Source organism: Elephas maximus, chromosome 7 (assembly GCF_024166365.1).
Source record: "Elephas maximus indicus isolate mEleMax1 chromosome 7, mEleMax1 primary haplotype, whole genome shotgun sequence".
NCBI classification, from domain to species: domain Eukaryota; kingdom Metazoa; phylum Chordata; class Mammalia; order Proboscidea; family Elephantidae; genus Elephas; species Elephas maximus.
This window is the reverse complement of record NC_064825.1, coordinates 67,501,447-67,516,977: the sequence shown is the minus strand read 5'-3', so window position 1 is coordinate 67,516,977 and position 15,531 is coordinate 67,501,447. Positions and strand designations below refer to the sequence as shown.

General features: G+C 46.8%; 1 protein-coding gene across 8 annotated transcripts in view; it reads right to left on the bottom strand.

The window, feature by feature from the left end:
• MICAL2 (microtubule associated monooxygenase, calponin and LIM domain containing 2) overlaps positions 1-15,531 on the bottom strand; it is a 250,516-nt gene that overhangs the window by 91,192 nt on the left and 143,793 nt on the right. For 6 of the 8 annotated variants that reach the window (XM_049890391.1, XM_049890393.1, XM_049890394.1 and 3 more), the window contains 6 exons: positions 11,854-11,922; positions 9,442-9,591; positions 7,908-8,030; positions 6,401-6,619; positions 6,060-6,161; positions 4,740-4,865 (listed from right to left, as the gene is read on the bottom strand). In XM_049890391.1, coding sequence (XP_049746348.1) covers positions 4,740-4,865; positions 6,060-6,161; positions 6,401-6,619; positions 7,908-8,030; positions 9,442-9,591; positions 11,854-11,922 — 789 coding nt within the window. The remainder of the gene's footprint in view (positions 1-4,739; positions 4,866-6,059; positions 6,162-6,400; positions 6,620-7,907; positions 8,031-9,441; positions 9,592-11,853; positions 11,923-15,531) is intronic. The other 2 variants (XM_049890396.1, XM_049890399.1) reach the window with 1 other exon arrangement.

The window sequence follows — 15,531 nt, the reverse complement described above, 5'->3', positions numbered from 1 at the left end:
GTGGGACAGAAGAACATTTATTGGCTATATCAGGAATTTGCGTATGTTGTTTATTGCATTATTCTCAACACCCTCAGGAGGAGCCATTTTCATCTCAATTTTTTAGGTTAGGAAACTAAGACTCTGAGAGGTCCAGTAACTCATCCAAGGGCACCCAGTGATAACTGGGGCTCTGAACTCGTCTGACTCCAACCTTTTATCTTTCTCCCTATAGGACCCCACCTCCCTGAGACACTCCAGCACTCTGCAATTTAAATATCCCAAACTGGAATGGACACAGAAATCTCCTAAAGGGCCTGCCTAGCTCTATCCCCAGGACAGAGGGGAGGATAATCAGGTGGGTGGCAGTCTTGAGATCTATCCCATAGGCTCTTTGTACCTGAGAAACAAGCAGATTTCCCAGCCAAGACTCCTGCAGTGTTTCCTTCTAATATGCAAATCTCTAGAGTAAACCCTGCAAATCCCGTTTTAAAACAAACAACCTCAAGGATAGAGAAGGCTCCTTTTGGAGTGCACATTGTTCTGATCCGAGAAGACTGAACTACATTTGCCAGCGAAGTGAGGCAGTCACTCTGTTGCTCAGCTGTGCAAACACTCAGCTGTCATCTTGTTCTTGCAAGAGATCACCACCTTTGGCAAATGGCTAGCAGCCATAAATACCATAGGCCAAATCACTGGCAACCTCCCTTCTTGAAGAAAGAAAATAATTAACGGTTAATAGAAGGCTGATACCACTACAGGAGGGATGGTTTGATGGGATGGATGAGTCAAGTGGGGCAGTTGGGAGCATAAGACTAGATAAGGCTCCCAAAGCCTTGAATGACCAACTGTGGGACCTAAATGTCAGGGCATTAAGACTCCCTGTTACTGCTCAGCTCAAAAGCTCAACAGGACAATTCAGAGCTACGAGGTAAAATGTCAATCTGCCCTTCCCTTAAAGGACAGGCAAGTATAGTCTAAAGGCAGAGCCCCAGCTTCATCTCTTAGAGTTGGTGACTCATGTTGGCGTCCCTGAGAGTAATCGTGTTCCTCATGATAAGTTTGGCCAGGTCTGTTCCCAGGGGGAGGTGTTTACCTCTGGATCCTCAGGATTGGGGTCTAGGGCTCTAGGGTAGGATCAGAGACACATTGCCTGAGCATTCAGTTTTCTCCCTCTGGTCCCCCGTGTTAGGCAAATTTAGGTCACTGGGTAGTAAGAGAAGTCCATAGATCTTTTGGGAAGAAGCACTAAAACCCCAGGCTTTCTCCAAGGGAGAGGTTCCCTGTGTACTACCAAGACTGAATTAAATTGCTACCAAGTCATCACCTACTTTAAGAGCTGCCAGTTCTCTCCTTCCAGGAGGCTGTCATTCTGCCAGATTCGGTATGTGCAAAGCCCAGTGTTGAATCAATAGAGAAGCTCCATGATGGTGGTGGTGGGTGGGGAGGCTTTTTAAGACTATTTGAAATGAGAAACTCATCTCCAATGCCTAAAATTGACTCACAGTCAGATCTGGAGGGGTCTGTGAGCTCAAAGTCCAACTTAGGTGCTTTTTATAAAAGAGGAAACTAAGGCCCAGGAAACTAAATGGCTTGTCCAGTGTCCCAGGGTGACCTCTTCTAATAGCTCCCTGATGGTTCCCAGCCTTACTGGGAAAAGCACATCAGCCTTAATTAATAAGTAGCAGGCTGTTAAAATAGCTCAATTACATCATCATTGGATGGCCAAGGCTGGCTTGGGGGTTAGGACAAGAATAAGCAGGGAGCGATTGTTCTATTACAACCTGGGAGAGACAAGGAACAAAGCTGCAGAGGTGGGGCCAGAGGACCTGGGGTCTGCCATTCCAAACCTGCCCCATTCGAGACCCTCCCTGCCCCTGGGTGTGGGGCTTATGCGGACACAAGCCTCTGGGTTGGCCCAAGTGCACAAATGCTCTTCGTTGTACAGGGAAAGAACAATGGAGTGGGAGTCAGGAACCCTGGGCTCTAGTCTCTGCACAGAGCTTGGTTTCCTTGTCTGTGGCTCTGCTCCAGCTCAACTCTTACTCAGGAAGGCCTACCCTGCCACCCCATTTAAAATCACCACCCTCCCCCTAAGCTCCAGATTCCCACCAACTGTTCTGTTAATTGCCATAACAAGTATTATCTTCTATTAACTTCTAAAATATAAGTTACTATTTATCATATTTATTATTGGTTGTTTGTCTTTTCCTACTAGAATACAAGGAGCTCCTGGGTGGTGCAAATGGTTAACATGCTCAGCTACTAACCAAAAGGTTGGTGAGTTTGTATCTACCCAGAGGTGTCTCTGAAGAAAGGCCTGGCAATATACTTCCAAAAAAATAAGCCAATGAAAACCTTAAGGAGCACAGTTCTACTCTGACACCCATGGGTTGTCATGAGTTAGAGTCAACTCTATGGCAACCGATTGTTTTATTTTTTTACTAGAATGTAGGTTCCACCAGAGCAGGGATTTAACTTTCGTTCATTGATGGATATCCCCAGAGCCTAGAACATTCAATAAATCTTTGTTGAATGAATGAATGTTCACTCACTGGTTTAGTGAGTGACAATGGCTCAATGCTGCTTGAAAAGCCCAGTGGAGAAGTACCCACGGTTTCAGGGCAAGATGCTCACTGACAAGTGTCTTTGCCAAGCCCAGCAGGCTTCACATACCCTGGGCTGGCTGACTATTGCCATTGCTTGTGCCTGGGATTTATAGAGGAAATAACACTTTCCAGAAACCAAGTTAGGAAACTTGGGAAGTTTTGAAAAAGATGGGGCTTTTTTCGCTCCATCTTTGCCCTCAACTCTGAGAGAGAAGTGACCAAGCCAGGTCTTCCTGAAGGTGGGCATGGAAGAAAAGCAGGGGGGACAGGGAGCCTTTACTGCTCCACCCAAAGGGCCCAGCCAGCCAGAGAGGGACTGGGCCAGAGAGAAGCAAGGTGTGGGACCAGTGGACCAGCCCCAGAGCACGAGCTACTGCCTGGCCTGTGGCCAGGTGCCCTCAACTCTTTCATCAATGTCTTTTCACAATTGTCAAGTGTGCCAATGGCCTTTTTCCACAGCAAGAAGTACCCCTGGGTAAGGCTCCTCTCCCTAGCTGGGCAAACAGACTAGCCTGAAGCCTTGGTGACGGTAATGACAAAAATGCCTGTCTCCATCCCAATAGCTCACTACAGTATGAGGCAGGAACTACTCTCTCCATCATACTGATGAGAAAATGGAGGCCCAGAAAGGTCAGGAGACTTAAGGTCAAATGGCTGGTCAATGGCTGAGCTGGAACAAGGTGCTGGGTATCTCGACCATGGCTATTTTCAGTAGAGGCGAAGACTGGAAGTGTTTGTGTTTCTCCACGTCACTTCCTGTGTCCTTCCAAGGATGCTCTCAGCCACACTGGGGGACCTTGGAAGGGGTAGGGCTGATAAGATTCCATGCTCCTTCCTTAGGTAGTCTACCTGCACATTTCTCCCCACAGAGGTGAGGGTCAGTGGGGATGGGACCCCCAGCTACACAGCAAGAGGCAGCTCCTAATTTTCCACTAATGTAACAGCAGGAAGCGGGTTCATGCATCAGCCTAACGGCATGAAGCAAATCCCGCAGTGACTCACATGTGGTGAGATTTACCACTGCACATCGAGCCTAAGTGGGAACTAGACAAACTGGGCGTGTTCCGAAAATTGTGGTCTGAGTAGGGAAGAGACGCCAAACCTATTTCCATGAACAACAGCTAAAGAAGTCAGTTTGTTATTCACTCTTAGGCTCACCCATTCCAGAGACCAAGCTTCTCCAGAGGCTGTCCCCAGACTGATACTATTCTCGACATATTAGGTAATCGGGAGACAAGTGGAAAAAATAAAAAGTGCCCCAGGATCCTGTGGGGCTGCTCGGTGCTTGACAATTGCTCATGGTACATTTCATTATCTACTTAACCACAGTTAGGGCCCCATCTCCTGTCCCCATCCAAGCCAACCTCTGCACTGCTACCTGAGTCATCCTTCTAGAACATGGAGTGGATCCTTTGGTGGCTCCCTATAACCCAGAGGATAAAATGAAATTCCTTAGCATGCAGAGTGAGTTCACTTTCACTCTCATTCTCCATACCCTCAAATATTTTTATCCTCAAATTCAATTCATGCAAGCCCTGTCTGCCTTCCTTTGCATATGCCAACCCCCTCTTGCAACCCTCTTCCTTAGGCTTTCTCTAGCAAAATCCTCCAGTACAACCTTCAACTCTTGGCTCCCATATTGCTGCCTCTGTGAATCCTTTTCAGGCTTCTCCTCTGTGTTCCTATAATTTTTCCCTTTATACCTCTAACAAATATCAATGCACAGTGTTGCCTTAGGTTTACCATGTGAAACCGTCATTTTGTTAGGTCAAAATCCATCAAATATCAGCCACTTCATGTAAAAACATTGCTTATATCTACATTAAGGTGCCATTTCCCATCTAAACTGTGAGTAGAGGTGCTGCCCCACCCTCCTTGTTGTTTCTGCAGCTCCTGGCATATGGTGGGAACCCAATTAATGCTTGCCGAATGAATGAGCACTGTTTGGCAAGCTTCTGTATGCTCCCTCTTCAGCTATGTTGCTTGATCTAACGCAAATACAAAACCGCATCCAGGACTGTTGCAAAATATCTTACAGACTTTCGCCCTGCCAAGCCAAGCTCCAGACGTTTGTCTGTGCAGGTTGAGCAGAGCCTGAGAACATCTCAGGACGTGCAGAAAGTTGGGGAGCAAATTAGTTAGAATGACTACCTTTCTGGCTGGAGAAGCAGAGTCAATAGTTGATGGAGAGGAAGTAGCAGCTGGATCAGGAGATGGAAGGCAAGAGGGAGGAGAAGACGGAGGATGAGGATGAGACAGGCCTTTAGAGAGTTTATTCTGTGCAGAACAGAAATAGAGGAAATTACTATTATCCCAGGTGAAATGCACAGTGATACACGCCTTGATGATACAGCCACATGCCCACACCCTCGGCTGGGGTGGGGCAGACGGGGGCGGGGGAAGACATCCAGACTCATGGATTGGGACAAAACAGAAGGCTGTCTTTGGACCATGCAGGACTGTCTGGCTCCTGGTTACACTGTATTCTTGTACAACTATCCCAGCTTCTTTGATACACCAAAATAGCTGAGCAGATCCATTCTGGTTCCGCCTATGTCTGCTCCAGACACCAGCGCTGATTACTGAAACCCTCACTCTGGAGCTTGGTATGCAGCAGCAGCTGCAAAGCTTAGGAAAGGAGAATCCGGGCTACTTTGGAGGCAGATAGCCAGAGCAGAAGCAGCCACAGACAACTCGGCAAGCCTCCGGCAGCCACGTGGAACTCCAGCAGTGAACTCAGTGTAAAGCACGCTTCCATGTCAATGAGAACACAGGTCTGGAGGAGACTGAGTGGAAGGGCAGAGGAGATCTGTTCTAGAGACAAGGCCCGCCGCAGGCAAGGGAGCTCCTTACACATGCACATGCGGGGTCTCAGTATAAACTCTTATCTCCTTGAGAGCCCACCCTCTTCTTTTCAGCAAGTTTTCAGTAAGTAACTGGCTTGGAGAGGGTTGTTTTTTTCTATTCTAAGGCAAAGCAACTCATTTTAGCTGGATGTTGCCTGTTGGGGAAGCGGAGCCCAGGTTACAGCATGTGGGTGACCATGGCATTCAGTGTCTCCCTGAAGAGGGCCACAGGGAGATTGCTCCAGACATTGTGCCCAAAAACACCATGAGCAACTGGTTTGCTTTCACCTTATAGGCACTGTGATTCTGGTAACTGAACAGCTTTTCCTCTTTGCACTGACCCTTAGGAAGCTGAGAGCCTACTTAGAAACTGTTTGGGTTCCAGCAGCATATGTTTCTGTATGGCTGCTTATTCCTTTGACCTGATCTTTTCTGCCTTGGTTTCCCCTTTGTCTTTGTTTTGAATCTTCTCATTGGGTCTTTTTTAGATGCCAGCTCAGATTCTTTAATGGCTTGAGAAACAAATAGCTCCTCAGGGGGTAAATCAAGCTCCTGAGACTTTCATGGTCACCTGGCTGGATGTCCAACATCTGGGCTCCTGGGGGCTCTGAAAGCCCATGTTTACCTGCGGAAAGTCCCCGTGTCCAAACATGGAGGCAAGGTGAGCTGCCTTCTCCTTAATGTTCTTTTGGTGAAATTCGCTGTTGGCCAAGTTCTGAGCCCTCTTCTGTGGTCAAGGTGAGAAAGGAGAAAGAAAAGAGAGCAAGAGACCATGATGGTTAGCTCCAAGAGAGAGGTGAGGGAGGGAAGCGGTCAGGGAGCTTGTTTCACGCACCCCACACAGCAAGATGGGAGACAGGGAATGAACAGTAAGAGGAGGAACCCGCCGTGGGCAGAGGAGGGAGAGGGAGGAAAGGAAGTCATCCCAGACCCAGACAGAGGAAGGGCAAAGAGAGAATCCTTCACCTGGACAATCTTCTCCTCCACTTCTTGCAGGCGCCGCAGCACCCCGGAGAGGGCCAGCGCTCCCTGGCAGGTAGTAGGCCAGGCAGCAGGACTTTCAGGCCCACCCAGCTGCAGGTCTGACTTGGCCCTGGCTCTCCAAAGTCTGCTTGAGGACTCGCCACCAGCAGACACTTGCTTTAGCTCTCTGCGCACATGCCCAGGCACAGCCACTGACGGGAGCTGGGAAAGAGGGGAAATCAACCTTCCTTCCCTACTACGGCCCTTTCATAGACAACTACAGTGAGGAATCCAGACGAAGACCACAGACAAAGGGCACACCAGGTGCCAACTCGAACGAGATTCCAAACCAGCCTCAGGTGTTAACTTTTGACCACCGGTATCAGAACACCTGCCATCCCTATTAACAATATACATTCTTGGGCCTTGTCCCAGACCCACTGAATCAAAACCTAAAGAATAGTGGTTCTCAATCCTGGATGGACATTGAAACCATCTAGGGCACTTTGTAAAAAATACCCAAGTCTGGACCCAAGCCTCTGAGATACTGATTTCATTGGCCTGGGATAGGCACCAGACAGTCCCTGAGGGGCACAAACACTTGACTAATAATAAAAAGGTTGGCTTAACTAGTAATGGAAAGTTTGGTGCTTTGAACCCACCCAGAGGGGCCACAGAAGAAAGGCCTGGCAATCTGCTTCTGTAAAGATTACAGCCAAGAAAACACTATGGAGCTCAGTTCTACTCTGTAACACATGGGGTCACCACGAGTTGAAATTGACTTGATGACAATGAGCATAGGCACCAAATATTGGTATTTTTAAAAAAGCTTCCCAGGTGATTCTTATGCACATAGTCATAAGAATTCCTGCACTGTATTTACACTACCACTCAACTTCCACCAGTTGGAGGCAATACAAAATTCCTAATGCTGACCAGACATCTTTGAATACAGAGGTCAATAATAGTGATGCTGTTCAAATTCCAAACCCAGAAATGCTGGCTGGACAAAATCAGAGTCTATAGCTCCTGGCTGCCTCCCTGCCCATCTACGCGGGTGTCCTCTGGCACCAGGGAGAGGGCTCCATCACATCCCAGCTTTGTCCCTTCAATGGGGTACAGCCAATTGGCCACCTGAGCCTGTTCCATCATCACTGTCATTTTTTCATCAAAGTTTATAAATCAGCCTATTCAAATAGTCTTCAGATAAAGCTAAGTGTCATAATGGACATCACACAAAATGTCCCACGTGGTATGGTTTGTTTTTCCCCAAGAAAATATAGCACCAAAAACATGGTAGTTGCCCAATCAGTGCCTCTGACTGCCGAGGGATCGATAGCATACGTGGTTATTCTTACCTATCAGAGGGAGGACCTCAAGTTGTGTCGCTTGACCAGAGAATCTATAATCAGCCCTTTTGGGAGTGTGGGGAGAGCCAGTGAGCCCCACCCCTCTGGGACAAAGTCCCCTCTGGCTTCACCAAAACAGCATCCACAGGAAGAAGCCCTACCTGCCTCTTCAGAGGAGGTGATGGGCTGGGTGTGGGGTCCTTCGGCTTGGGGCAGCGAGGGTTAACAGGAGAGGCAGAGGAAGAGCACAGGACGGGCTTACCTATCCCTGAGACACGGCCTTCCTGGGAGGAGAGAGGAGTCCGAGAAAGCAGCCACAGGAAACATGAAGGAAAAGGTGAGTCAGATTGAGAGACACTTGAAGGGAGGAGAGAGAGAGAAGCAGGGAAACAGAGTCTGCAAGTCCAGAGCGGGCACTGGGCTGAGCTCCTGCAAGCTGGGCCCAGCTGGGAAACTTGAGCTCCTGGCTCTCTGTCCATGTGGACACCCAGACCTGGAGTCCTCTCCTCATGGATAATGTGTGAATGTCAGGGAGCCTTGCTTTTGGCTCAGACGCAGGCACAGGGCTGGCACTGCCAGAGCCCATGCTAGCCAGGGTGGCAAGCCAGGAAGTCCTCTTGGAAATGGGGAAGCTTCCTGTCCACTGAGGGCAGGGATGCTGCAGAACTTCTGATGGTATAGAGCCTACATCAATACCTGGGGACTAACTGGGGCTAAACCTCCAGAAGGGGCAATGGAGAAATATCACAGAGAATTACACATCTCAGGGAAATGGCCCCCTTATAATATAATAGCTTGGAATCCTGGGGAGGTCACATAGTTCAAGCAGGGACATGGTCCACAGCAAGATCAAGAAGACATTCACAAACGCCTCTAAACCTCACTCAGCAAGACTCTGGTCCTCCTCCTGAGGAGACTAATTCTGTCAAATGACTGGGTATCCGCCAAAGAAAAATAGAACCTCTTGTCACAAGCTTTTGTAAATGACATCAGCATTCCAGAGGAAATTTTGGGGAGCAAACTGACCACGTGGCACAGACTTCCAAGTCAGAGCCAGCGAGAAATCTGGCTCAGTCTGGAGCCTGACCCATTGCATTCGGCCTCCTTTAAACTAGGCTTACCGCCACCAGACACAGCAGCCCTCTGGACTAACTCAAGGATACAGGGGGAGATGGAGGTGCCTGGGAACACTTGGGAGGTTGTCCAATTCCTGTAGCCCATATGGAACTAGGATGGTGACTTAATTTTCCCTGGTTTGGATGGGTTTTTTCGCTATGGGCTTAGATGGTACTCTCCAGATAGCCAGCATCTGAAAAGCTCCCCCAGGCTGTACCATCTGAATGCTGACTGCAAACCAAGTCATAGATGCAAACCAAAACCAAATTAGGGAATGGATTTCTCTTCTAATCTATAGACAGGCGTTGGCAAACTATGGCCCAAGGGCCAAATCTGGTCTGCAGCCTGTTTTTGTAAATAAAGTTTTATTGGAATACAGCCACGCTCAGTTGCTTATGTATTGTTTATGGCTACTCTCATGCTAGAACAGCAGAGCTGATCTAGAAGTAGACTGAGATTAGAAATAGCTGGAGTTTCTCTTTAAGCTGGAGTTCACTGCTAGCCTGAACATTTCTGCTGGCTTCCCAGAAGGTCTAGTCACCAGGAAGGTAGGTCCACTGAGCATCCGACATGACTCACCTGCTTCTGGAGTGAAGGGTTCATAGTGCTCTCCTCAAACTTAGCCAGGAGCTGATTTGCAATGGACTTGACTTTGTTCTGATTACCACCTTCTTTAAAGCTGCCACACTCTTGATTAGAGCCCATGCTTCGGCTGGAGAAGCCTGAAGGCTGCAAATGTCAAAACAATGCATTGTTGTTGGATGGTGGAACACGGATAACAGAGAGGAAGCCTGGGGACTCAGGACACAGGACTACTTTCCTGAAGAAGGACTTCCTTCATGATCTGAGGAAGGGAAGCAGAAGCAGCAGGTGCTCCCCAATAGAGACAATGATCACAAAAGAGAGAGGCATCTCTCTGGGTGGGTACACCCCTGCATGGGAGCCAGACAGGGTTTGGATGCTGACACTTGTACTTCTCTGAAGTTTCCTTATCTGTAAAATTAGAGCAGTAATGCACTTCACAAGGTTATTGAAAAAACTAAAAAGTGATAATGAAGTGAAGTGATGAGTAAAATAGCTTTCAGAATACATCACATGGCTGCCACGAGGTTAAGAGTGGGTGGGATGAAGGCAGTGTCGGGGGCTGTCAATCAGAGATTAGGTGAGGCACAGGCTCTGGGATTCCTTCTCCTCCCTCACCTGCACCCTACCCCAACTTCGACCTGGACTCTTCTGTCTTTGCTATCTTTTTAAAACTGTGTTATTTTGACATAATTTTAGATTTATAAAAACGTTGCGAAGATAGTACAGGTGGTTCCTGTATACCCTTCACCCAGCTGCTCATAATGTTGGTATCTGGAATAATCATGGTACCTTTATCAAAACTAAGAAATGAACACTGGTACGGTACCATTAACTAAACTATAGAGTTTATTCAGATTTCACAAGTTGTTCCACTAATGTCTTTTTTCTGCTCCAGGGTTCGATTTAGGATCCCCACACTGCACTTAGTCATCTTGTCTCCTTAGTCTTGGGAAGAGACAGGAGCAAATCACAGGCACTAAGGCACAATGCTGACACCTTGCAACCTGGGACATACAACGTTCCTCCAGACCCTAGTCGGCCTCTGCTTCCTCCTTGAAGTCACCTCCCTATTGACCGGCTTCTTCCTCACATCACAGCCGGAATTCAGAGAAGTTGGAGAAAGGGCTCTTGAGGGATCATCCCAAGAAGCTTTAGAAAACATTCGGACAAGCGTAATTTGAACTCCCTGAATAAAATGGGTTTGTTCACATTTTAAGTGGTGAACTAAACTTTGGGTTTCATTTATCAGTGCTTCCCTCTAGCTATCCTAGAAACAGGGTGAGTAGGAGGCAGCTGCACCCCCTCTCCCCCGAAAGTGGGCCTCCTGGCTCTGTGTGAAGTTCACTGCTGTGAGATGGAGTATCCCAACCCCTGACCTACATCAAACAGGTCAGAGACGTGAACAATGTTATAAAATCATATAGAACTAAAACTCCTTTAACCATATAAGATAGGAAAACTCTTCTTTAAGTTTATAAATGAAGTATCAATGTATTATACAAATTATCCCAAGGTCACAATGTTAACACAAGACGGTAGGCTCGCTAAAGCCGCGGTGGATTTGACTGGCAACAGTTACACTTGCCTTTGTGGAATCAGAATGGCCTTTTTAAGAAAAGTGCATATCTCAGGTCTCTTTTAAAAGATGCCTGGGGAAGCAGGGACTGGTACTCTCGTTTTCTCCAAATCGATTTTCCAGAAGCAGGACAGTGATTAGTGCTCTGCTTGATGGAACTGGGTTTGGTTTTTTTTTTTTTTGACAAAGTGGCACAGCGGTTAAGAGCTTGGCTGCTAACCAAAAGGCTGGCAGTTTGAATCCACCAGCTGCTCCTCGGAAACCCTATGGGGGCAGTTCTACTCTGTCCTATAGGGTAGCTGTGAGTTGGAATCCACATGATGGCAACGAGTTTTGACAAAGTAGCCTGTAATTTTCTTCCTTCACCAGAAGGTGGCACTTGTGGGCATCGGGACGGAAAGCACAGAAAACACAAAAGGGAACAGGGAGACAATGACTGGGAGAAAAGTGGGATTCTGTTATCTCGTTACTACTACCATTAATAGTAATTAAATACTGATTTACATATGTGATAGATAGTATGCTCTGCATGCTGTATACATCATCTCATTTCATCTTTAAAAATCCTACAAAGTTAGTATTATTCTCATTTCACAGACATGAAACACCCAGAGAGGTTTTATTTCAAGGTGACACAGCTAGCAAGTGCTGGGGTGAGGACCGGAACCCGGGAAGGTCTTTCCATCAAGCTGTGCTGGGTGCACATGTACACAGTGTGAGTGAGAGAGCAAATAAAGAAGGACGAGGGATGCTGCCTTGGTCAGGTAGGCCTGTGGCCGCTGGGTGTGAGAAAATGGGTCTTTTTTTAAACTGACACTGTGTACACTAACCTCATCCAGGTTGTTGAAGCCTTTCCGCCTTCGTTTGTTCATGTCATTCTCTTCTGTTTGGCCATCCACCTGTAGGGGCAAAGAAAGCTGGGTGAGCTTGGTGCGCCAATCACTGCTGTTCCACCAACACTCTGTTAGTAATGGGGGTATCTCCCTGTCCTCAAACAGCTGCTAGCCTAGGAATCAGATACAGAAATAAATTGCTCTGCCTGTGACAAAGGCTATCACTGAGTTATGAACAGGCACAATGGAAGGTGGCCTTACTCCACCCTGGGAGCCAGGGGTTCTGACAGAAAGAAGGGGTGGGAATCACATCCTAAAAGGTCATGATAAAACATCCCAAAGCAAAAAGAGTCCCTGTGATGTAGGCCATTGCCAGTGTGACCTTGGGCTCAGAACAGTTAAATGACTCTCCCAAGGTCACAGTCAGGCCTGAGGATGCTAGGCAGCGTGCTACCTTCTGAGAACACCATACTGCTCTGCACTTGGTAGCCTCTCTCCTTCAAGGAGGTGACCCTGGTTCACCTCGCTGGAATTTTCAGAACTCAAATTAGCTGTCTAGGGATTCGACAGCAAATTAAGTCTGCAATTCAGTCACTGTCACAGCTTCAAGGAAATAACATTTTATTAGCTTCAAGTAAGCATTAGATACAGCCCGAAAACTAACCCTAACCTTACATGCCAGTTTTCACAGGGCTGTTTTGATTTACTACTTTTTTGTACCTGGTGTAATTAATAGTGCCCCTTTCCATCTCAAAAGTGTCCTGGTTAGGCAATAAATTGCGTGGTTGCCCTACTGATAACCCTTTACAGCCTGCTGTCTGCTGCCTGTATCTGGTTATTTAGACCCACAAAACCCAGTTCTACCCAAGCCCATTGCATCACCCCTGCAAGGATCACCAAAGGGTATACCCATTGTTAAGCTTGTCTCCCACAGGGAAAGAGCAGAACTGCACAGGTTAAGCTGGTGCTATGGGCTAGGATGGGAGTGGCAGGCTGAATTCAGTAGTTTTTCCATTCCCTGCTGTGTAAGCCTATCTTTGACTCACATTAGGGTCTACCCAAGACCTACCTATCCCCTTCTGTGGTTTGAACAACTCTACAGCCAGCCTCCAGCTGGGAACTACTACAGATGGCTCGTTCCCTCAGGATCATGGTATGGTGCCCCATTTATTGTGCATCCCTTCTGCTGGGAGTCCAGTACACTCTCAGAGAGGCCCTCCATAGCAGGCCCAGATCAAATCCCAACGGTTGTACCACTCTGGATGCAGTAGGAAGGGCTGTAGGTTGCCCTCTCATCTCAAGCCCAATCAGCCTCATAGACACTAATCCTATCCAATCAGAATAGGACTAATTTTCCTCCTGGTGGCTCTGAAACAGCAATAACTACAGGAGGCCCCTGGCATACTGTCTACGATGTGGCCACTTTCTTCCAGTGTGAAAAGCTCTGCTTACTCTGCTCTTCACCACCCATCTGTCAGTTTGTCATACTGTGGTGGCTTGCGTGTTGTTGTAATACTGGAAGTTATGTCACTGGTATTTCAAATAACAGCAGGGTCACCTATAGTGGACAGATTTCAGCAAAGCTTCCAGACTAAGACAGGGTAGCAAGAAAAGTCCTGGTGATCTACTTCTGAAAATTTGCCAATGAAAACCTTACGGATCACAACAAAATATTCTCAGATATCTTGGGGGACATCTAGGCCAACTGCCATAACATAGTTCATAAAGAAATTGTTCTACATCCTACTTCGGTGAATAGTGTCTGGGGTCTTAAAAGCTTTCGAGCAGCCATCTAAAATACATCTATTGGTCCCATCATGTTCAGAGCAAAGGATGATGAAGAAAACCAAAGATGTAAGGAAAATATCAGTCCAAAGGACTAATGGAACACATGAACCACAGCCTCCACCACCCTGAGCCCAAGAGAAATAGATGGTGCCCAGCTACCATGACTGACCCTCTGACAGGGATCACGATAGAGGGTTCCAGACAGAGTAGGAGAAGAACGTAGAACAAAATTCAAATTCACAGAAAAAGACCAGACTTACTGGTCTGACAGAGATTGGAGGCACCTCTGAAACTATGGCCCCACGACACCCTGCTAACTCATAACTGAAGCCACTTCCTAAGTCCACCCTTCAGCCAAAGGTTAGACAGGCCAATAAAACAAAAGTTTACACTTGTGAGAAACGTGCTTCTTAGTTCAATCAAGTATAGGAGACCAAATGGGCAACACCTGCCCAAAAGCAACGATGAGAAGGCAGAAAGGGACAGACTAGGCAAATGGATACGGGGAATGTGGGGTATAAAGGAAGAGGGGTAGAGTGCTGACACATTGAGAGGATTGCAACTGATGTCACCAAACAATTTGTGTATAAATTTTTGAATGAGAAACTAATTCGAACTGTAAACTTTCACCTAAAATACAATTAAAAAAAGAATATTATCAGATATAGCACTAAAAGATGAGCCCCCTGGGTTGGAAGGCACTCGAAATACACAGTGAACACAACAATGGACTCAAACATGTCAATAATCATGAAGATGGTGCAGGACCGGGCAAAGTTTTGTTCCATTGTACAGAAGGGCACCATGAGTTGGCGCCTACTTGACGGCAACTAACAACAATTCTGCTTTTACATCCTCATTATTCCCTCTCCCCTCCCTATGTTTACCGCCACCTTTTCTTTTTAAAGATGAGATCAACCACAGTTTAATCATTGATATTTGTTCAAATATTTGACCCTTCCCTTGCCCTGGCAGCACAAAACATCAGATCAAAGAGGCCTGCCTTCCCTTCAACATTTTCCTCGGTTTCTAATGAATCATTATGCTATGAATGGGAATGATTTCAGCCCAAATGCCTGGGCAAACACCAAGAGAAACAGATGACTTTATTTGCAATAAAGTTGGTCTTAGAGGCACAGGCTGTCTAAGCCCCACTCCACAGGCTCTGAATGGCGCATTGGCCCTCAGACTGAAGCTGGTGAAAGTACAGAGTGTCCCATCCAACAAGAACACTTTCATGCATAATCTTAGGGTTTTCTGTTGTTTTTCTGTTTCCACCTTAAGTGAGGACTTGGCTTTTCCCCCAAAGATCAATATATCTTACTCTCTCTTGTACTCAACAGCCCAGGGTTTGACTGTTTAAATAATGAGAGGCAATATAGATCCAAACCCAGCCATGCCAGCCACAGGCTCACAAAGGCATTCCTGGGAAAGAGTGCCTAGCCAGCAGCTCCTGAGATGACCCCAGATTCTTCAGAGGGAATAAAGGGAGTGGATGGATGCAACCTCAGCTCCTCTGATTCACCCTGACCCATGGTAAAATGGAGTCTATATGGAAAGGTTAGCAACATACATACCCCAAATGGTTACTACTATATGGATGTATTGTTGAAACATTGATTCTCAACTAAGGGCTAGGTTAAAACAAAAAGGTTGAGAAAATTCAAACCTATAGATTTATCTAATCTCTTTATCTGTATATCTATATTTGGGAGCCAAAATTGCCTCAGTACCCCCAACTCCTTAGATTCTAGTTTGCTCTACAAAGAACTGGGGTACAAAGAGGAAGAAAATGTGTATAGTTCCCAGTGAGAGACAGCATGAGAATAAACAAATAACTCACTTTCTTTTCCTATCAGGGTTCTCCAGCCTAAGGTCACTTTATCA